This window comes from Salmo trutta, chromosome 20 (assembly GCF_901001165.1).
Source record: "Salmo trutta chromosome 20, fSalTru1.1, whole genome shotgun sequence".
Lineage (NCBI taxonomy): Eukaryota > Metazoa > Chordata > Actinopteri > Salmoniformes > Salmonidae > Salmo > Salmo trutta.
This window is the reverse complement of record NC_042976.1, coordinates 2,493,497-2,516,802: the sequence shown is the minus strand read 5'-3', so window position 1 is coordinate 2,516,802 and position 23,306 is coordinate 2,493,497. Positions and strand designations below refer to the sequence as shown.

Genomic DNA, 23,306 nt, shown 5'->3' with positions numbered 1-23,306 from the left:
ACTACACCTGTTGTATTCAGCATTTCACTGTAAGGTCTACTACACCTGTTGTATTCAGCATTTCACTGTGAGGTCTACTACACCTGTTGTATTCAGCATTTCACTGTGAGGTCTACTACACCTGTTGTATTCAGCATTTCACTGTGAGGTCTACTACACCTGTTGTATTCAGCATTTCACTGTAAGGTCTACTACACCTGTTGTATTCAGCATTTCACTGTGAGGTCTACTACACCTGTTGTATTCAGCATTTCACTGTGAGGTCTACTACACCTGTTGTATTCAGCATTTCACTGTGAGGTCTACTACACCTGTTGTATTCAGCATTTCACTGTGAGGTCTACTACACCTGTTGCATTCAGCATTTCACTGTGAGGTCTACTACACCTGTTGTATTCAGCATTTCACTGTGAGGTCTACTACACCTGTTGTATTCAGCATTTCACTGTGAGGTCTACTACACCTGTTGTATTCAGCATTTCACTGTAAGGTCTACTACACCTGTTGTATTCAGCATTTCACTGTGAGGTCTACTACACCTGTTGTATTCAGCATTTCACTGTAAGGTCTAGTACACCTGTTGTATTCAGCATTTCACTGTAAGGTCTACTACACCTGTTGTATTCAGCATTTCACTGTAAGGTCTACTACACCTGCTGTATTCAGCATTTCACTGTGAGGTCTACTACACCTGTTGTATTCAGCATTTCACTGTAAGGTCTACTACACCTGTTGTATTCAGCATTACACTGTGAGGTCTACTACACCTGTTGTATTCAGCATTTCACTTTGAGGTCTACACCTGTTGTATTCAGAATTTCACTGTGAGGTCTACACCTGTTGTATTCAGCATTTCACTGTGAGGTCTACTACACCTGTTGTATTCAGCATTTCACTGTGAGGTCTACTACACCTGTTGTATTCAGCATTTCACTGTGAGGTCTACTACACCTGTTGTATTCAGCATTTCACTGTAAGGTCTACTACACCTGTTGTATTCAGCATTTCACTGTGAGGTCTACTACACCTGTTGCATTCAGCATTTCACTGTGAGGTCTACTACACCTGTTGTATTCAGCATTTCACTGTGAGGTCTACTACACCTGTTGTATTCAGCATTTCACTGTGAGGTCTACTACACCTGTTGTATTCAGCATTTCACTGTAAGGTCTACTACACCTGTTGTATTCAGCATTTCACTGTGAGGTCTACTACACCTGTTGTATTCAGCATTTCACTGTAAGGTCTACACCTGTTGTATTCAGCATTTCACTGTGAGGTCTACTACACCTGTTGTATTCACCATTTCACTGTGAGGTCTACACCTGTTGTATTCAGCATTTCACTGTGAGGTCTACACCTGTTGTATTCAGCATTTCACTGTGAGGTCTACTACACCTGTTGTATTCAGCATTTCACTGTGAGGTCTACTACACCTGTTGTATTCAGCATTTCACTGTGAGGTCTACTACACCTGTTGTATTCAGCATTTCACTGTAAGGTCTACTACACCTGTTGTATTCAGCATTTCACTGTGAGGTCTACTACACCTGTTGTATTCAGCATTTCACTGTGAGGTCTACTACACCTGTTGTATTCAGCATTTCACTGTGAGGTCTACTACACCTGTTGTATTCAGCATTTCACTGTAAGGTCTACTACACCTGTTGTATTCAGCATTTCACTGTGAGGTCTACTACACCTGTTGTATTCAGCATTTCACTGTGAGGTCTACTACACCTGTTGTATTCAGCATTTCACTGTGAGGTCTACTACACCTGTTGTATTCAGCATTTCACTGTGAGGTCTACTACACCTGTTGCATTCAGCATTTCACTGTGAGGTCTACTACACCTGTTGTATTCAGCATTTCACTGTGAGGTCTACTACACCTGTTGTATTCAGCATTTCACTGTGAGGTCTACTACACCTGTTGTATTCAGCATTTCACTGTAAGGTCTACTACACCTGTTGTATTCAGCATTTCACTGTGAGGTCTACTACACCTGTTGTATTCAGCATTTCACTGTAAGGTCTAGTACACCTGTTGTATTCAGCATTTCACTGTAAGGTCTACTACACCTGTTGTATTCAGCATTTCACTGTAAGGTCTACTACACCTGCTGTATTCAGCATTTCACTGTGAGGTCTACTACACCTGTTGTATTCAGCATTTCACTGTAAGGTCTACTACACCTGTTGTATTCAGCATTACACTGTGAGGTCTACTACACCTGTTGTATTCAGCATTTCACTTTGAGGTCTACACCTGTTGTATTCAGAATTTCACTGTGAGGTCTACACCTGTTGTATTCAGCATTTCACTGTGAGGTCTACTACACCTGTTGTATTCAGCATTTCACTGTGAGGTCTACTACACCTGTTGTATTCAGCATTTCACTGTGAGGTCTACTACACCTGTTGTATTCAGCATTTCACTGTAAGGTCTACTACACCTGTTGTATTCAGCATTTCACTGTGAGGTCTACTACACCTGTTGCATTCAGCATTTCACTGTGAGGTCTACTACACCTGTTGTATTCAGCATTTCACTGTGAGGTCTACTACACCTGTTGTATTCAGCATTTCACTGTGAGGTCTACTACACCTGTTGTATTCAGCATTTCACTGTAAGGTCTACTACACCTGTTGTATTCAGCATTTCACTGTGAGGTCTACTACACCTGTTGTATTCAGCATTTCACTGTAAGGTCTACTACACCTGTTGTATTCAGCATTTCACTGTAAGGTCTACTACACCTGTTGTATTCAGCATTTCACTGTAAGGTCTACTACACCTGCTGTATTCAGCATTTCACTGTGAGGTCTACTACACCTGTTGTATTCAGCATTTCACTGTAAGGTCTACTACACCTGTTGTATTCAGCATTTCACTGTGAGGTCTACACCTGTTGTATTCAGCATTTCACTGTGAGGTCTACACCTGTTGTATTCAGCATTTCACTGTGAGGTCTACTACACCTGTTGTATTCAGCATTTCACCGTGAGGTCTACTACACCTGTTGTATTCAGCATTTCACTGTAAGGTCTACTACACCTGTTGTATTCAGCATTTCACTGTGAGGTCTACTACACCTGTTGTATTCAGCATTTCACTGTAGTCTACACCTGTTGTATTCAGCATTTCACTGTAAGGTCTACTACACCTGTTGTATTCAGCATTTCACTGTGAGGTCTACTACACTGTTGTATTCAGCATTCACTGTAAGGTCTACACCTGTTGTATTCAGCATTTCACTGTGAGGTCTACTACACCTGTTTGTATTCATCCATTTCACTGTGAGGTCTACACCTGTTGTATTCAGCATTTCACTGTGAGGTCTACAACCTGTTGTATTCAGCATTTCACTGTGAGGTCTACTACACCTGTTGTATTTCAGCATTCACTGTAGAGGTCTACTACACTGTTGTACTTCAGCATTTCACTTGAGGTCTACTACACCTGTTGTATTCAGCATTTCACTGTAAGGTCTACTACACGGTTGGTATTCCGCATCTTCACTGTGAGGTCTACTACAACCTGTTGTATTCAGCATTTCACTGTGAGGTCTACTACACCTGTTGTATTCAGCATTTCACTGTGAGGTCCTACTACACCTGTTGTATTCAGCATTTCACTGTGAGGTCTTACTTACACCTGTTGTATTCAGCATTTCATTCTGTGAGGTCTACTACAACCTGTTGTTTCAGCATTTCACTGTGAGGTCTACTACACCTGTTGTATTCAGCATTTCACTGTGAGGTCTACTACACCTGTTGTATTCAGCATTTCACTGTGAGGTCTACTACACTGTTGTATTCAGCATTTCACTGTGAGGTCTACTACACCTGTTGTATTCAGCATTTCACTGTGAGGTCTACTACACCTGTTGTATTCAGCATTTCACTGTAAGGTCTACTACACCTGTTGTATTCAGCATTTCACTGTGAGGTCTACTACACCTGTTGTATTCAGCATTTCACTGTGAGGTCTACTACACCTGTTGTATTCAGCATTTCACTGTGAGGTCTACTACACCTGTTGTATTCAGCATTTCACTGTGAGGTCTACTACACCTGTTGCATTCAGCATTTCACTGTGAGGTCTACTACACCTGTTGTATTCAGCATTTCACTGTGAGGTCTACTACACCTGTTGTATTCAGCATTTCACTGTGAGGTCTACTACACCTGTTGTATTCAGCATTTCACTGTAAGGTCTACTACACCTGTTGTATTCAGCATTTCACTGTGAGGTCTACTACACCTGTTGTATTCAGCATTTCACTGTAAGGTCTACTACACCTGTTGTATTCAGCATTTCACTGTAAGGTCTACTACACCTGTTGTATTCAGCATTTCACTGTAAGGTCTACTACACCTGCTGTATTCAGCATTTCACTGTGAGGTCTACTACACCTGTTGTATTCAGCATTTCACTGTAAGGTCTACTACACCTGTTGTATTCAGCATTACACTGTGAGGTCTACTACACCTGTTGTATTCAGCATTTCACTTTGAGGTCTACACCTGTTGTATTCAGAATTTCACTGTGAGGTCTACACCTGTTGTATTCAGCATTTCACTGTGAGGTCTACTACACCTGTTGTATTCAGCATTTCACTGTGAGGTCTACTACACCTGTTGTATTCAGCATTTCACTGTGAGGTCTACTACACCTGTTGTATTCAGCATTTCACTGTAAGGTCTACTACACCTGTTGTATTCAGCATTTCACTGTGAGGTCTACTACACCTGTTGTATTCAGCATTTCACTGTGAGGTCTACTACACCTGTTGTATTCAGCATGTCACTGTGAGGTCTACTACACCTGTTGTATTCAGCATGTCACTGTGAGGTCTACTACACCTGTTGTATTCAGCATTTCACTGTAAGGTCTACTACACCTGTTGTATTCAGCATTTCACTGTGAGGTCTACTACACCTGTTGTATTCAGCATTTCACTGTGAGGTCTACACCTGTTGTATTCAGCATTTCACTGTGAGGTCTACACCTGTTGTATTCAGCATTTCACTGTGAGGTCTACTACACCTGTTGTATTCAGCATTTCACTGTGAGGTCTACTACACCTGTTGTATTCAGCATTTCACTGTAAGGTCTACTACACCTGTTGTATTCAGCATTTCACTGTGAGGTCTACACCTGTTGTATTCAGCATTTCACTGTGAGGTCTACACCTGTTGTATTCAGCATTTCACTGTGAGGTCTACTACACCTGTTGTATTCAGCATTTCACTGTGAGGTCTACTACACCTGTTGTATTCAGCATTTCACTGTGAGGTCTACTACACCTGTTGTATTCAGCATTTCACTGTGAGGTCTACTACACCTGTTGTATTCAGCATTTCACTGTAAGGTCTACTACACCTGTTGTATTCAGCATTTCACTGTGAGGTCTACTACACCTGTTGTATTCAGCATTTCACTGTGAGGTCTACTACACCTGTTTTATTCAGCATTTCACTGTAAGTTCTACTACACCTGTTGTATTCAGCATTTCACTGTGAGGTCTACTACACCTGTTGTATTCAGCATTTCACTGTGAGGTCTACTACACCTGTTGTATTCAGCATTTCACTGTGAGGTCTACTACACCTGTTGTATTCAGCATTTCACTGTGAGGTTGTATTCGGTGTATGTGACTAATACAATTTGATTTGATTTGACACAGTGGCAGAGAGAGAGAGGGAGCAACACCAGTCTTTATTCACATCAACATCCATGTGTTCACCCCGCTATCATCCAGAAGGCGAGGTCAGTACAGGTGCATCAAAGCTGGAACCGAGAGACTGAAAAACAGCTTCTATCTCAAGGCCATCAGACTGTTAAACAGCCATCACTAACATTGAGTGGCTGCTGCCAACATACTGACTCAACTCAAGCCACTTTAATAATGGAGAAATTGATGTAATCAATTTATCAGTAGCCACTTTATATAATGTTTACATACCCTACATTACTCATCTCATATGTATATACTGTACTCTATACCATCTACTGCATATTGCCATCTTGATGTAATGTATCACTAGCCACTTTAAACAATGCCACTTTTATATGTTTACATACCCTACATTACTCATCTCATATGTATACACTGTACTCTATACCATCTACTGCATCTTGCCTATGCCGTTCGGCCATCGCTCATCCATATATTTATATGTACATATTCTTATTCATTCATTTACACTTGTGTGTATAAGGTAGTTGTTGTGGAATTGGTAGATTACTTGTTAGATATTACTGCATGGTCGGAACTAGAAGCACAAGCATTTCGCTACACTCGCATTAACATCTGCTAACCATGTGTATGTCACCAATATGATTTGATTTAAACATAGTACTGCAGCACGGCCATTCAGCATTCATCTGATAATAGTCAATGTGGGATGAGGGAAAGCTATATGTTATAGCCACAGTCACTGTACAGTAGCTAGTTGTTGTAGGTGTTGTAGTACAGAGCAGCTATATGACTGTACCCTCGTTCCCAGTCCACCATCTATATACATGTTGCATTATGGGGAATAAACATTGCATTCTGGGTGCCTTAAAGAAGGTCAAGAGGTCAAGCTCTACAGTCCAGTTGGAGAGCTTCTTTAAACCAGGAAAATAGTTTTCAGCTGTGCTAACATAATTGTAAAAGGGGTTTTCTAATGATCAATTAGCCTTTTAAAATTATAAAACTTGGATTAGCTAACACAACGTGCCATTGGAACACAGGAGTGATGGTTGCTGATAATGGGCCTCTGTACGCCTATGTAGATATTACATAATTAGCCGTTTCCAGCTACAATAGTCATTTACAACATTAAGAATGTCTACACTGTATTTCTGATCAATTTCATGTTAATTTAATGGTAGTGTACATATACAGTTGAAGTCAGAAGGTTACTACATACACCTTAGCCAAATACATTTAAACTCAGTTTTTCACAATTCCTGACATTTAATCCTAGTAAAAATCCCCTGTCTTAGGTCAGTTAGGATCACCACTTTATTTTAAGAATGTGAAATGTCAGAATAATAGTAGAGAGTGATTTATTTCAGCTTTTATTTATTTCATCACATTCCCAGTAGGTCAGAAATGTACATACACTCAATTAGTATTTGGTAGAATTGCCTTTAAATTGTTTAACTTGGGTCAAACGTTTTGGGTAGCCTTCCACAAGCTTCTGGTGAAGCTTGGTGAAACTGAGTCAGGTTTGTAGGCCTCCTTGCTCACACACGCTTGTTCAGTTCTGCCCACAAATTTTCTATGGGATTGTGGTCAGGGCTTTGTGATGGTCACTCCAATACCTTGACTTTGGTGTCCTTAAGCCATTTGCCACAACTTTGGAAGTATGCTTGGGGTCATTGTCCATTTGGAAGACCCATTTGCAAACAAGCTTTAACTTTCTGACTGATGTCTTGAGATGTTGCTTCCATATATCCACATAATTTTCCTGCCTCATGATGCCATCTATTTTGTGAAGTGCACCAGTCCCTCCTGCAGCAAAGCACCCCCACAACATGATGCTGCCACCCCCGTGCTTCACGGTTGGGATGGTGTTCTTCGGCTTGCAAGCCTCCCGCTTTTTCCTCCAAACACAACGATGGTCATTATGGCCAAACAGTTATTATTTTGTTTCATCAGAGCAGAGGACATTTCTCCAAAAATCCCGATCGTTAGCTGTGCTAACATAATTGCAAAAGGGTTTTCTAATGATCAATTAGCCTTTTAAAATTATAAACTTGGATTAGCTAACGCAACGTGCCATTGGAACACAGGAGTGATGGTTGCTGATAATGGGCCTCTGTACGCCTATGTAGATATTCCATAAAGAAATCAGCCGTTTCCAGCTACAATAGTCATTTACAACATTAACAATGTCTACACTGTATTTCTGATCAACTTTATGCTATTTTAATGGACAAAAAAATTGCTTTTCTTTCAAAAACAAGAACATTTCTAAGTGACCCCAAATATTTTGAACGGTAGTGTATATATAACATTTTATTGGTTGCAAGAATTTTGTATAATAATTTAAATCTGCCGTTGTTTTGCGCATCAGTTCATAAACCATGTGCCATGGAATCGGTACATCGAAAATCTCTTCCCAAATATTTTGCAATCTATATGACACAGCTGTACATTTTTTGTTTCTAAAATTAAACTGGGATTCTTTTTTATTTATCAAATTTTTCTTTAACCAATTTTGGTCTTTAATACAGGGCCGACAGACAAGTTCCTTACTTTTTCAAGCTTCTACTTGCCTCTTACATTTTTGCAGTAATGCAATTAGTTGTGTTGCGCAGACATTTCCATATATTTGTATTAGCTGCATGTGTGACAACTCCACCAGTCCAATTTATGATATCATTAACAAAAATTATACATTTTTGTATATATATATATTTTTTTTAAACAATGGATTTTTATCAATTATTATTTTGGATTTTAATTAACCACAATATTTGCAGTATTATTTGTTCAGTATTTTCTGGATAATTAAACTGAAATTGCAGCCAACTTTCAATGGCTTGTTTTAAAAATAGCGATATTTTGGAGATTATTTAATTTTCAAATAACGAAAAGTGAGAGGTCGTAATCTGAATAAAGGGAAAAAGGCCATTATTATAGGTGAGAAATTCTCACTAATGTGCAAGAGAACCAGTTTGGACTTAAGTATAACTTTTGTATGACTGACGCCTTTAGTGAGAAGTCTAACGCTTAATATTTAAGAATTTCTGCCCTCCAAAATCATATTCATCATATAAATTGTCTGGCTTGACATTCCAAATAAAATTTTATATATTTTTGCTCATATAATAAAAAATTAAAAATCTGGTCGCTAAGTGTAGCCAAGACCATAAGCAAATAAGTAAACTGGGATATTACTTCAGGTGAATTTTTCCACAAATAGACAGGTATTTTCCTTTCCATGTTAGCAAGGATGGCCATAATAAATAGATATGCCGATAGTGGACAACCTTGTTTTACTCCACGACAGTTTAATCGTTTCTGAGAAGTAGCCATTATTTACAATTTTACACCTAGGATTACTATACATACCTTTAACACATTTTATGAGATTCTCCAAAATTAAAATATTCCAGGCGTTTAAATATAAATTCCAGTCATACTTTATCAAAAGCCTTTTCAAAGTCAGTTTTCAATGTGTCTTATATTATTTTCAATGTATTGTCCATGTAAAAAAACCTGTCTGATTAGGACGAATAATATCCGACAAGACCTTTTTAATTCTAAGTCCTGTGCATTTTGATATAATTTTTGCATCACAACACTGAAGTGTAAGGGGCCTCCAATTTGTTAAATGGACTGGATCTTTATATTTACCACTTGAGTCTTGTTTCAGTAAAAATTAAATCAGACCTTGCTGTTAAGTATCTGATAATCTACCATTTATACAGGAGTGGTTAAAACATGCTAATAATGGTCTTCTGAGTGAATTAAAAAGGGTTTGGTATACCTCCACTGGTATGCCATCCAGCCCTGGAGTTTGGTATACCTCCACTGGTATGCCATCCAGCCCTGGAGTTTGGTATACCTCCACTGGTATGCCCTCCAGCCCCTGGAGTTTGGTATACCTCCACTGGTATGCCATCCAGCCCTGGAGTTTGGTATACCTCCACTGGTATGCCCTCCAGCCCCTGGAGTTTGGTATACCTCCACTGGTATGCCATCCAGCTCTGGAGTTTTCCTGGACTTAAAGTCTTTAATTGCATCTAGAAGTTCCTCCTGTGTAATTTGGCGTTCACATGAGTCTTTCTGTACAAATGTTAATTTTACATTATTAATTTAAAAAACAAATCCATACAATAAGCTTCGGTTAGTGGAAATGGAGGAGATTGAAAAGAAAATATATGATTAAAGTGCTTCCCCCTGTAGTATCTCCCCACTACCCTGACCTGTAGTATCCCCCACTACCCTGACCTGTAGTATCCCCCCCACTACCCTGACCTGTAGTACCCCCCCACTACCCTGACCTGTAGTATCCCCCCCACTACCCTGACCTGTAGTACCCCCCCCACTACCCTGACCTGTAGTATCCCCCCACTACCCTGACCTGTAGTATCCCCCCACTACCCTGACCTGTAGTATCCCCCACTACCCTGACCTGTAGTATCCCCCCACTACCCTGACCTGTAGTATCCCCCCACTACCCTGACCTGTAGTATCCCCCCACTACCCTGACCTGTAGTATCCCCCCACTACCCTGACCTGTAGTATCCCCCCACTACCCTGACCTGTAGTATCCCCCCACTACCCTGACCTGTAGTATCCCCCCACTACCCTGACCTGTAGTACCCCCCCACTACCCTGACCTGTAGTATCCCCCCACTACCCTGACCTGTAATATCCCCCCACTACCCTGACCTGTAGCATCCCCCACTACCCTGACCTGTAGTATCCCCCCCACTACCCTGACCTGTAGTATCCCCCCACTACCCTGACCTGTAGTATCCCCCCACTACCCTGACCTGTAGTACCCCCCCGTTACCCTGACCTGTAGTATCCCCCCCACTACCCTGACCTGTAGTATCCCCCACTACCCTGACCTGTAGTATCCCCCCGTTACCCTGACCTGTAGTACCCCCCCACTACCCTGACCTGTAGTACCCCCCCACTACCCTGACCTGTAGTATCCCCCCCGTTACCCTGACCTGTAGTATCCCCCCCACTACCCTGACCTGTAGTATCCCCCCCACTACCCTGACCTGTAGTATCCCCCCACTACCCTGACCTGTAGTACCCCCCCACTACCCTGACCTGTAGTACCCCCCCACTACCCAGACCTGTAGTATCCCCCCACTACCCAGACCTGTAGTACGCCCCCCACTACCCAGACCTGTAGTATCCCCCCACTACCCTGACCTGTAGTATCCCCCCCACTACCCTGACCTGTAGTACCCCCCCACTACCCTGACCTGTAGTACCCCCCACACTACCCTGACCTGTAGTACCCCCCCACTACCCTGACCTGTAGTACCCCCCCACTACCCTGACCTGTAGTATCCCCCCCACTACCCTGACCTGTAGTATCCCCCCACTACCCTGACCTGTAGTATCCCCCCCACTACCCTGACCTGTAGTATCCCCCCCACTACCCTGACCTGTAGTATCCCCCCCACTACCCTGACCAGTAGTACCCCCCCCACTACCCTGACCTGTAGTATCCCCCACTACCCTGACCTGTAGTATCCCCCACTACCCTGAACTGTAGTATCCCCCACTACCCTGACCTGTAGTATCCCCCCCACTACCCAGACCTGTAGTACGCCCCCCACTACCCAGACCTGTAGTATCCCCCACTACCCTGACCTGTAGTACCCCCCCACTACCCTGACCTGTAGTACCCACCCACTACCCTGACCTGTAGTACCCCCCCACTACCCTGACCTGTAGTATCCCCCCCACTACCCTGACCTGTAGTATCCCCCCCACTACCCTGACCTGTAGTATCCCCCCCACTACCCTGACCTGTAGTATCCCCCCCCACTACCCTGACCTGTAATATCCCCCACTACCCTGACCTGTAGTATCCCCCCACTACCCTGACCTGTAGTATCCCCCCCACTACCCTGACCTGTAGTATCCCCCCACTACCCAGACCTGTAGTACCCCCCCACTACCCTGACCTGTAGTACCCCCCCCACTACCCTGACCGGTAGTATCCCCCCACTACCCTGACCTGTAGTACCCCCCCACTACCCTGACCTGTAGTATCCCCCACTACCCTGACCTGTAGTATCCCCCACTACCCTGACCTGTAGTACCCCCCCACTACCCTGACCTGTGTTACCCCCACAATACCCTGACCTGTAGTATCCCCCACTACCCTGACCTGTAGTACCCCCCCACTACCCTGACCTGTAGTACCCCCACAATACCCTGACCTGTAGTATCCCCCCACTACCCTGACCTGTAGTATCCCCCCCCACTACCCTGACCTGTAGTATCCCCCCACTACCCTGACCTGTAGTATCCCCCCACTACCCTGACCTGTAGTATCCCCCCCCACCGTAGTACCCCCCCACTACCCTGACCTGTAGTATCCCCCCCACTACCCTGACCTGTAGTATCCCCCCACTACCCTGACCTGTAGTATCCCCCCCACTACCCTGACCTGTAGTATCCCCCACTACCCTGACCTGTAGTATCTCCCCACTACCCTGACCTGTAGTATCCCCCCACTACCCTGACCTGTAGTATCCCCCCACTACCCTGACCTGTAGTATCCCCCACTACCCTGACCTGTAGTATCCCCCCCACTACCCTGACCTGTAGTATCCCCCACTACCCTGACCTGTAGTATCCCCCCACTACCCTGACCTGTAGTACCCCCCCACTACCCTGACCTGTAGTACCCCCCCACTACCCTGACCTGTAGTATCCCCCCACTAGCCTGACCTGTAGTATCCCCCACTACCCTGACCTGTAGTATCCCCCCACTACCCTGACCTGTAGTATCCCCCCCACTACCCTGACCTGTAGTATCCCCCCACTACCCTGACCTGTAGTATCCCCCCACTACCCTGACCTGTAGTATCCCCCCACTACCCTGACTTGTAGAACCCCCCCACTACCCTGACCTGTAGTATCCCCCCACTACCCTGACCTGTAGTATCCCCCCACTACCCTGACCTGTAGTATCCCCCCCACTACCCTGACCTGTAGTATCCCCCCACTACCCTGACCTGTAGTATCCCCCCCACTACCCTGACCTGTAATATCCCCCACTACCCTGACCTGTAGTATCCCCCCACTACCCTGACCTGTAGTATCCCCCCCACTACCCTGACCTGTAGTATCCCCCCACTACCCAGACCTGTAGTACCCCCCCACTACCCTGACCTGTAGTACCCCCCCACTACCCTGACCGGTAGTATCCCCCCACTACCCTGACCTGTAGTACCCCCCCCACTACCCTGACCTGTAGTATCCCCCCACTACCCTGACCTGTAGTATCCCCCACTACCCTGACCTGTAGTACCCCCCCACTACCCTGACCTGTGTTACCCCCACAATACCCTGACCTGTAGTATCCCCCACTACCCTGACCTGTAGTACCCCCCCACTACCCTGACCTGTAGTACCCCCACAATACCCTGACCTGTAGTATCCCCCCACTACCCTGACCTGTAGTATCCCCCCCACTACCCTGACCTGTAGTATCCCCCCACTACCCTGACCTGTAGTATCCCCCCACTACCCTGACCTGTAGTATCCCCCCCACTACCCTGACCTGTAGTACCCCCCACTACCCTGACCTGTAGTATCCCCCCCACTACCCTGACCTGTAGTATCCCCCCACTACCCTGACCTGTAGTATCCCCCCACTACCCTGACCTGTAGTATCCCCCACTACCTGACCTGTAGTATCTCCCCACTACCCTGACCTGTAGTATCCCCCACTACCCTGACCTGTAGTATCCCCCCACTACCCTGACCTGTAGTATCCCCCCACTACCCTGACCTGTAGTATCCCCCCCCACTACCCTGACCTGTAGTATCCCCCCCACTACCCTGACCTGTAGTATCCCCCCCACTACCCTGACCTGTAGTATCCCCCCACTACCCTGACCTGTAGTATCCCCCCCACTACCCTGACCTGTAGTATCCCCCACTACCCTGACCTGTAGTATCTCCCCACTACCCTGACCTGTAGTATCCCCCCACTACCCTGACCTGTAGTATCCCCCCACTACCCTGACCTGTAGTATCCCCCACTACCCTGACCTGTAGTATCCCCCCCACTACCCTGACCTGTAGTATCCCCCACTACCCTGACCTGTAGTATCCCCCCACTACCCTGACCTGTAGTACCCCCCCACTACCCTGACCTGTAGTACCCCCCCACTACCCTGACCTGTAGTATCCCCCCACTACCCTGACCTGTAGTATCCCCCCACTACCCTGACCTGTAGTATCCCCCCACTACCCTGACCTGTAGTATCCCCCCCACTACCCTGACCTGTAGTATCCCCCCACTACCCTGACCTGTAGTATCCCCCCACTACCCTGACCTGTAGTATCCCCCCACTACCCTGACCTGTATTATCCCCCCCACTACCCTGACCTGTAGTATCCCCCACTACCCTGACCTGTAGTATCCCCCCCACTACCCTGACCTGTAGTATCCCCCACTACCCACACCTGTAGTATCCCCCCACTACCCTGACCTGTAGTATCCCCCCACTACCCTGACCTGTAGTATCCCCCCACTACCCTGACCTGTAGTATCCCCCCACTACCCTGACCTGTAGTATCCCCCCACTACCCTGACTTGTAGAACCCCCCACTACCCTGACCTGTAGTATCCCCCCACTACCCTGACCTGTAGTATCCCCCCCACTACCCTGACCTGTAGTACCCCCCACTACCCTGACCTGTAGTATCCCCCCCACTACCCTGACCTGTAGTATCCCCCCCACTACCCTGACCTGTAGTATCCCCCCACTATCCTGACCTGTAGTACTCCCCCACTACCCTGACCTGTAGTATCCCCCCCACTACCCTGACCTGTAGTATCCCCCCCACTACCCTGACCTGTAGTATCCCCCCACTACCCTGACCTGTAGTACTCCCCCACTACCCTGACCTGTAGTATCCCCCCACTGCCCTGACCTGTAGTATCTCCCCACTACCCTGACCTGTAGTACCCCCCCACTACCCTGACCTGTAGTACCCCCCCACTACCCTGACCTGTAGTATCCCCCCACTACCCTGACCTGTAGTATCCCCCACTACCCTGACCTGTAGTATCCCCCCACTACCCTGACCTGTAGTACCCCCCCACTACCCTGACCTGTAGTATCCCCCCACTACCCTGACCTGTAGTATCCCCCCCACTACCCTGACCTGTAGTATCCCCCCACTACCCTGACCTGTAGTATCCTCCCCCACTACCCTGACCTGTAGTATCCCCCACTACCCTGACCTGTAGTACCCCCCACTACCCTGACCTGTAGTACCCCCCCCACTACCCTGACCTGTAGTATCCCCCCCACTACCCTGACCTGTAGTATCCCCCCCACTACCCTGACCTGTAGTATCTCCCCACTACCCTGACCTGTAGTACCCCCCCCACTACCCTGACCTGTAGTATCCCCCCCACTACCCTGACCTGTAGTAGCCCTCCCTACCCTGACCTGTAGTAGCCCCCCCTACCCTGACCTGTAGTATCTCCCCACTACCCTGACCTGTAGTATCTCCCCACTACCCTGACCTGTAGTATCCCCCCACTACCCTGACCTGTAGTACCCCCCACTACCCTGACCTGTAGCATCCCCCCCACTACCCTGACCTGTAGTATCTCCCCACTACCCTGACCTGTAGTACCCCCCCCACTACCCTGACCTGTAGTATCTCCCCACTACCCTGACCTGTAGTATCCCCCCCACTACCCTGACCTGTAGTATCCTACACTACCCTGACCTGTAGTACCCCCCACTACCCTGACTTGTAGTATCCCCCCACTACCATGACCTGTAGTATCCCCCCCACTACCCTGACCTGTAGTACCCCCCCCTACCCTGACTGTAGTACCACACCCCTGACCTGTAGTATCCCCCCCACTACCCTGACCTGTAGTATCCCCCCCACTACCCTGACCTGTAGTATCCCCCACTACCCTGACCTGTAGTACCCCCCACTACCCTGACCTGTAGTACCCCCCCACTACCCTGACCTGTAGTATCCCCCCACTACCCTGACCTGTAGTATCCCCCCACTACCCTGACCTGTAGTATCCCCCCCACTACCCTGACCTGTAGTATCCCCCCACTACCCTGACCTGTAGTATCCCCCCACTACCCTGACCTGTAGTACCCCCCCACTACCCTGACCTGTAGTATCCCCCCCCACTACCCTGACCTGTAGTAGCCCCCCCTACCCTGACCTGTAGTATCCCCCACTACCCTGACCTGTAGTATCCCCCCACTACCCTGACCTGTAGTATCCAATAGCTATTTGTTCAAATGGAAATTAAGCAATAAAACAATTTCTAGTCTCAGCCGTTTCTTTTATTGTCCTTTTTAAATAGTTATCTTTTTGTTCAGATACACATTTCATAATCAGATTTTATACATTTTACATATCATTGAGTGTTACATTTTTTTTAGTAAATGACATAGTGACCAGGTATGCCTGTCAGGGATGACATAGTGACCAGGTAAGCCTGTCAGGGATGACATAGTGACCTGGTAAGCCTGTCTGGGATGACATAGTGACCAGGTATGCCTGTCAGGGATGACATAGTGACCAGGTAAGCCTGTCAGGGATGACATAGTGACCAGGTAAGCCTGTCAGGGATGACATAGTGACCAGGTAAGCCTGTCAGGGATGACATAGTGACCAGGTATGCCTGTCAGGGATGACATAGTGACCAGGTAAGCCTGTCAGGGATGACATAGTGACCAGGTTAGCCTGTCAGGGATGACATAGTGACCAGGTTAGCCTGTCTGGGATGGCATAGTGACCAGGTTAGCCTGTCAGGGATGACATAGTGACCAGGTTAGCCTGTCAGGGATGACATAGTGACCAGGTTAGCCTGTCAGGGATGACATAGTGACCAGGTTAGCCTGTCAGGGATGACATAGTGACCAGGTAAGCCTGTCAGGGATGACATAGTGACCAGGTATGCCTGTCAGGGATGACATAGTGACCAGGTAAGCCTGTCAGGGATGACATAGTGACCAGGTAAGCCTGTCAGGGATGACATAGTGACCAGGTAAGCCTATCAGGGATGACATAGTGACCAGGTATGCCTGTCAGGGATGACATCGTGACCAGGTAAGCCTATCAGAGCCCCTCTCTGCATCCACCAGTCACGTGTCTGTCCTCCTAATATGTTTCTCTGGCAGGTCCTCTGTTTAGATAGTCTATATATGTCCCCCTTTCTGTAACAGAATGCCCCTTTGTATGAATACAATCCCTTTATCAGGTTAAATTAACCTAGATTAACTTTTCCTAAAGTATCAGTGCAATATTTCCAATGCATGATGAAATGGTGCCATGTAACTTTGATCTCTCTCTCTCTGTCTGTCTGTCTGTCTGTCTGTCTGTCTGTCTGTCTGTCTGTCTGTCTGTCTGTCTGTCTGTCTGTCTGTCTGTCTGTCTGTCTGTGATTTTGTAATTTTTTACCAGACTGTCACGCCAGGCCTTCTTAACCAGACTGTCACGCCAGGTCTTCCCAACCAGACTGTCACGCCAGGCCTTCCCAACCAGACTGTCACGCCAGGCCTTCCCAACCAGACTGTCACGCCAGGCCTTCCCAACCAGACTGTCACGCCAGGCCTTCCCAACCAGACTGTCACGCCAGGCCTTCCTAACCAGACTGTCACGCCAGGCCTTCCTAACTAGACTGTCACGCCAGGCCTTCCTAACCAGACTGTCACGCCAGGCCTTCCTAACCAGACTGTCACGCCAGGCCTTCCTAACCAGACTGTCACGCCAGGCCTTCCTAACCAGACTGTCACGCCAGGCCTTCCTAACTAGACTGTCACGCCAGGCTTTCCTAACCAGACTGTCACGCCAGGCCTTCCTAACCAGACTGTCACGCCAGGCCTTCCTAACCAGACTGTCACGCCAGGCCTTCCTAACCAGACTGTCACGCCAGGCCTTCCCAACCAGACTGTCACGCCAGGCCTTCCTAACTAGACTGTCACGCCAGGCCTTCCTAACCAGACTGTCACGCCAGGCCTTCCTAACCAGACTGTCACGCCAGGCCTTCCTAACCAGACTGTCACGCCAGGCCTTCCTAACCAGACTGTCACGCCAGGCCTTCCTAACTAGACTGTCACGCCAGGCCTTCCTAACCAGACTGTCACGCCAGGCCTTCCTAACCAGACTGTCACGCCAGGCCTTCCTAACCAGACTGTCACGCCAGGCCTTCCTAACCAGACTGTCACGCCAGGCCTTCCTAACCAGACTGTCACGCCAGGCCTTCCCAACCAGACTGTCACGCCAGGCCTTCCCAACCAGACTGTCACGCCAGGCCTTCCTAACCAGACTGTCACGCCAGGCCTTCCTAACCAGACTGTCACGCCAGGCCTTCCTAACCAGACTGTCACGCCAGGCCTTCCTAACCAGACTGTCACGCCAGGCCTTCCTAACCAGACTGTCACGCCAGGCCTTCCTAACCAGACTGTCACGCCAGGCCTTCCTATTAGTTGCATAGTTTTGTTTTACACAAATCAAATCTTAAAAGGGATCAATCATGAGAAACATATTTCTTAGTGATATTATAATGAATAACTATCGACTTGGATTATTCAGTTTAACAATAATATCAGTGTTGATTTAAGGCAGTCTACAGTGTCTAAACTACTAAGATAATGTAACACAGCTCCCGTACTAAGGGCAGCAGCTACCGGTTAACATTGGGCCAGTAACCAAAAAGGTTGTTGGATTGAATCTCTGAGCCGACGAGGTGAAAAAACGTCTGACAGCTAGATGTGACTGTCCGAGCATGTCTCGTGGGGAAGTGGGATATCCAAAAAAAACAGTTTTCACACCTCGTGCAGTGAAACAGGACAAATGTAACTTCTCCCTAGTTAACCCTTATTCAAAGTGCTAACATGTCACAACTAATAAACCCTCTTAAATACAAAACTGTAACATAATCACAATAAAATATATACTACTTGATATATTTCAATATATTCTATATTTTTCTCTCCTGATACGCATTTTTTCTCTCTAAATATTTTGTAAACATTTTTTTCCAGTGTCTTTCATGATTTAAAAAAAATCTGTCTTTCCCTCGTTAGAATGAGTTGGCACAATCCTATCAGTGTTAACGCAATCATTGCACATTCCAAACTCGACGTGGAGTTTCCCAATAGTTGTCAGTTGCAAGAACCATGAAGATATTTCTGAGTCAGGGTGAAAGATAGTCAGGATTAGGGTTGCAAAGGGTCGGAAACTTTCTGGTAAATTTCCTGGAATTTTTCCATGGGAAGTTAAGCCCCTGGAATTTGGGGAATTTTGCTTAAATTCATCAAAAAAAGTTAGCTTATAACAAGTTAACCTTTTTTTTGTGGGATACACATAAAGGCAATTCTAGGTCTTGTGGCATATTTTGGTTAAACTATCCCCAATTCAATGGAATTGCAACCCTCTGCATGTACAGTGCAGTCTTCCATCACATGTACAGCTGATTCTCAAGGTCTTGTACACTAATGAGATGCTATTGAGCCCACACTACTACACTGTCTGAGACAAGGACTACATGCTTTCTGGTAAGTTTTGATTACAATACTGGGTGGGGTGAATATATTTTATAGGACATACATGATTTTTTTGTTAACTAGTAAATAGTAGCCTACAGGAAAGTGTGTTTAAATAATTTCTAACTTGTTAACTTCTGCTAGTTAGTTTTTGCTACCATGTGGGTTTTACTGAGGAGTGTTAATTCACCTGTTTCCATACATGTTTTATTTTAAAACATTTATCTTAACAAAGGAGTTGTTTAATCTAACTGCTTAACTATTTATCTGTACATGGAATTGTTTTTTTTACTCATTTTTTTCTCCTAATCTTTACAGGAAAATGCCACGGGCATTACCTGATGTGTGGAGACATTTCACTGCAGCTAATCTAGAAGTAAAAGCTGTGTACATTTGCAAATACTGTGCCAAATCATATGTGAAGAATGCAACAAAGATGCAGAATCATCTGGCCAAGTGCATAAAGTTCCCTCAGCGCTCACAACAAGGAACCTCTGATAAAAGTCCCTCTACTTCTATTGGAGGTGAAAATGATGAATCAGACACCTTATCGATAACAACAGCTCATGGTCCTCCTGGAATCAGAAGTTTGACTCAATGGAGGAACGTAGTCAGAGAAATGCTGATGAATGTCTCGCTTGAGCTGTGTATGCAACTGGTTCACCTCTGATGCTCACAGGCAATGTGTATTGGAAGAGATTTCTGAATGTTCTTCTCCCAGCATACACCCCTCCAACCAGACATGCTTTATCTACTCATTTGCTGGATGCAGAGTTCAACAGAGTTCAAGTGAAGGTCAAGCAAATCATAGAGAAAGCAGACTGTATTGCAATCATCTCTGATGGGTGGTCGAATGTTCGTGGGCAAGAATAATTAACTACATTATGTCCACCCCTCAACCAGTATTCTACAAGAGCACAGACACAAGGGACAACAGACACACCGGTCTCTACATTACAGATGAGCTGAAGGCAGTCATCAATGACCTTGGACCACAGAAGGTATTTGCACTGGTGACAGACAATGCTGTGAACATGAAGGCTGCTTGGTCTAAAGTGGAGGAGTCCTACCCTCACATCACACCCATTGGCTGTGCTGCTCATACATTGAATCTGCTCCTCAAGGACATCATGGCACTGAAAACAATGGATACACTCTACAAGAGAGCCAATGGAAATGGTTAGGTATGTGAAGGGTCATCAAGTTATAGCAGCAATCTACCTCACCAAGCAAAGTGAGGAGAATAAGAGCACCACATTGAAGCTGCCCAGCAACACCTGTTGGGGTGGTGTTGTCATCATGTCTGACAGTCTCCTGGAGGGGAAGGAGTCTCTCCAAGAAATGGCCATATCACAGTCTGCCGATATGGACAGCCCCATCAAGAGGATCCTCCTGGATTATGTATTTTGGGAGAGAGTGGTAAGCAGCCTGAAACTCCTGAAACCTATAGCAGTAGCCATTGCACGGATTGAGGGAGACAATGCCATCCTGTCTGATGTTCAGACTCTGCTTGCAGGTGTAAGAGAAGAAATCCGTACTACCCTGCCCACTTCACTGTTGCTCCAAGCAGAGGAAACTGCAGTTCTGAAATACATCAAAAAGCGTGAAGACTTCTGCCTGAAGTCCATACACGCCGCAGCGTACATGTTGGACCCCAAGTATGCTGGCAAGAGCTTCCTGTCTGGTGCAGAGATCAACAAGACCTAAGGTGTCATCACTACCGTGTCTCGCCACCTTGGCCTGGATGAGGAAATCATCCCATGTGAAGAATCAACTCATTTAATTAAACTTCAGTTCGTAACTAAAATATATATATATATATATATATATATTCTATTGGAAGGATTTAATAATTTGCAATTATGTCTACTTATGATAAGGTAAAAGGTTTATGTTTCTGTCTCCATATGATATGGTAAATATATCCAACGCAAAAAACATCTACATTTAAATAGTATTAAAATTAAATGTGCATATATTTTCATTAATTCCCATATTTTCCCATTAATTCCCACGTAAAGTTTCCACCTCTGAATATTCCCCAAAAAGTGCAACCCTAGTCAGGATAGAAGACAGTCGGGATTATAGATAATCAGGATAAAAGATAAACAGGATTAAAGATAGTCAATCAGGATTAAAGATATTCAGGATTAAAGATAGTCAGTCAGGATTAAAGATAGTCAGTCAGGATTAAAGATAGTCAATCAGGATTAAAGATAGTCAGTCAGGATTAAAGATAGTCAATCAGGATTAAAGATAGTCAATCAGGATTAAAGATAGTCAGTCAGGATTAAAGATAGTCAATCAGGATTAAAGATATTCAGGATTAAACAAAAAAAGGCTGTGATTCTTCAATCTTCTCAGGGTGGTTGCATGAAAGTTCCCTTTGTCATGAGGCAGCAGTACCTGAAATCTAGAACTCTCTATTCACTGTATCTCTTAAACATTTAGTATACAATTTTTATAATTGTATTTCTCATGCGCCGGCCTTTGATTGTTATAATTGTTTCACAAATTCCTTTTTGTGTACTTTGTATTGGTTTTGCTACTTTTTGTGAAGCAGGGTTCCCCTTGCAAAAGAGACGTCGGTCTCAATGAGACTTCCCTGTATAAATAATGGTTAAAAAACAAGAATCATGTCTTTAGCCCGGGATAATCCATCAATAGACGGATTATCTGGTCGTCTGGAGTCGACGGTATGAAAAATAGGGACCCTCCGTCGATCTCCGTTGTGGAAGGCAGTATACATCCTCTTCCCTATGTCGTCTTCTCCTGTTGAATCTGAAAACAGCAAGCCTGGACAAGGACACGCCCGAGAAAATAAGTCAAGCAACGGATCCCTCATAACAAATTCAAAAAAGCTAAATCAATAAATCCACATTCCCGAACTAGAAAATGAAAATGTTCTTGAAGACGAAATAGTTTTGATTGCTTCAGCTGCGGGAAAAGTACTACTGAGTGTTACCTTGAGTGTGGTGAACATGTGTCCCAGTTCTCCGTGCTGCAGAGAGGGGTCCATTAGATCTTCTATCAAACTCACCTCAGCAGCCAGGTTCTTCATCCTAGAACAGGGACAAAGCTATCGTCACCTTGACGGGGACTGCAATGTAGGAAACGAGCTTTAAAACATAAAAATGTTGTCTCTGCCGCCTGTCGTCAGTAGTAGTAATTCCTCCTGTCCTCAGTAGTAACAGTAGTAATTCCTCCTGTAATCAGTAGTAATTCCTCCTGTCCTCAGTAGTAATTCCTCCTGTCCTCAGTAGTAATTCCTCCTGTCCTCAGTAGTAATTCCTCCTGTCCTCAGTAGTAATTCCTCCTGTCCTCAGTAGTAATTCCTCCTGTCCTCAGTATTAATTCCTCCTGTCCTCAGTAGTAATTCCTCCTGTCCTCAGTATTAATTCCTCCTGTCCTCAGTAGTAACAGTAGTAATTCCTCCTGTCCTCAGTAGTAATGCCTCCTGTCCTCAGTAGTAACAATAGTAATTCCTCCTTACCTCAGTAGTAATTCCTCCTGTCCTCAGTAGTAACAGTAGTAATTCCTCCTTACCTCAGTAGTAATTCCTTCTGTCCTCAGTAGTAATTCCTCCTGTAATCAGTAGTAATTCCTCCTGTAATCAGTAGTAATTCCTCCTGTCCTCAGTAGTAATTCCTCCTGTAATCAGTAGTAATTCCTCCTGTAATCAGTAGTAAATCCTCCTGTAATCAGTAGTAATTCCTCCTGTCCTCAGTATTAATTCCTCCTGTCCTTAGTAGTAACAGTAGTATTTCCTCCTGTAATCAGTAGTAACAATAGTAATTCCTCCTGTAATCAGTAGTAACAGTAGTAATTCCTCCTGTCCTCAGTAGTAATTCCTCCTGTCCTCAGTAGTAATGCCTCCTGTCCTCAGTAGTAATGCCTCCTGTCCTCAGTAGTAATGCCTCCTGTCCTCAGTAGTAATGCCTCCTGTCCTCAGTAGTAATGCCTCCTGTCCTCAGTAGTAATGCCTCCTGTCCTCATCAGTAATGCCTCCTGTCCTCAGTAGTAATTCCTCCTGTCCTCAGTAGTAATT

General features: G+C 45.6%; 1 protein-coding gene across 3 annotated transcripts in view; it reads right to left on the bottom strand.

Annotated features, from left to right (window-relative positions):
- Nucleotides 1-21,725: 21,725 nt before the first annotated feature.
- The window catches only part of als2a (alsin Rho guanine nucleotide exchange factor ALS2 a), a 102,679-nt gene continuing 101,098 nt past the window's right edge, over nt 21,726-23,306 (bottom strand). For all 3 annotated transcript variants that reach the window (XM_029702012.1, XM_029702013.1, XM_029702014.1), the window contains 2 exons: nt 22,224-22,320; nt 21,726-22,054 (listed from right to left, as the gene is read on the bottom strand). In XM_029702012.1, coding sequence (XP_029557872.1) covers nt 22,016-22,054; nt 22,224-22,320 — 136 coding nt within the window. In that variant the 3' untranslated portion in view covers nt 21,726-22,015. The remainder of the gene's footprint in view (nt 22,055-22,223; nt 22,321-23,306) is intronic.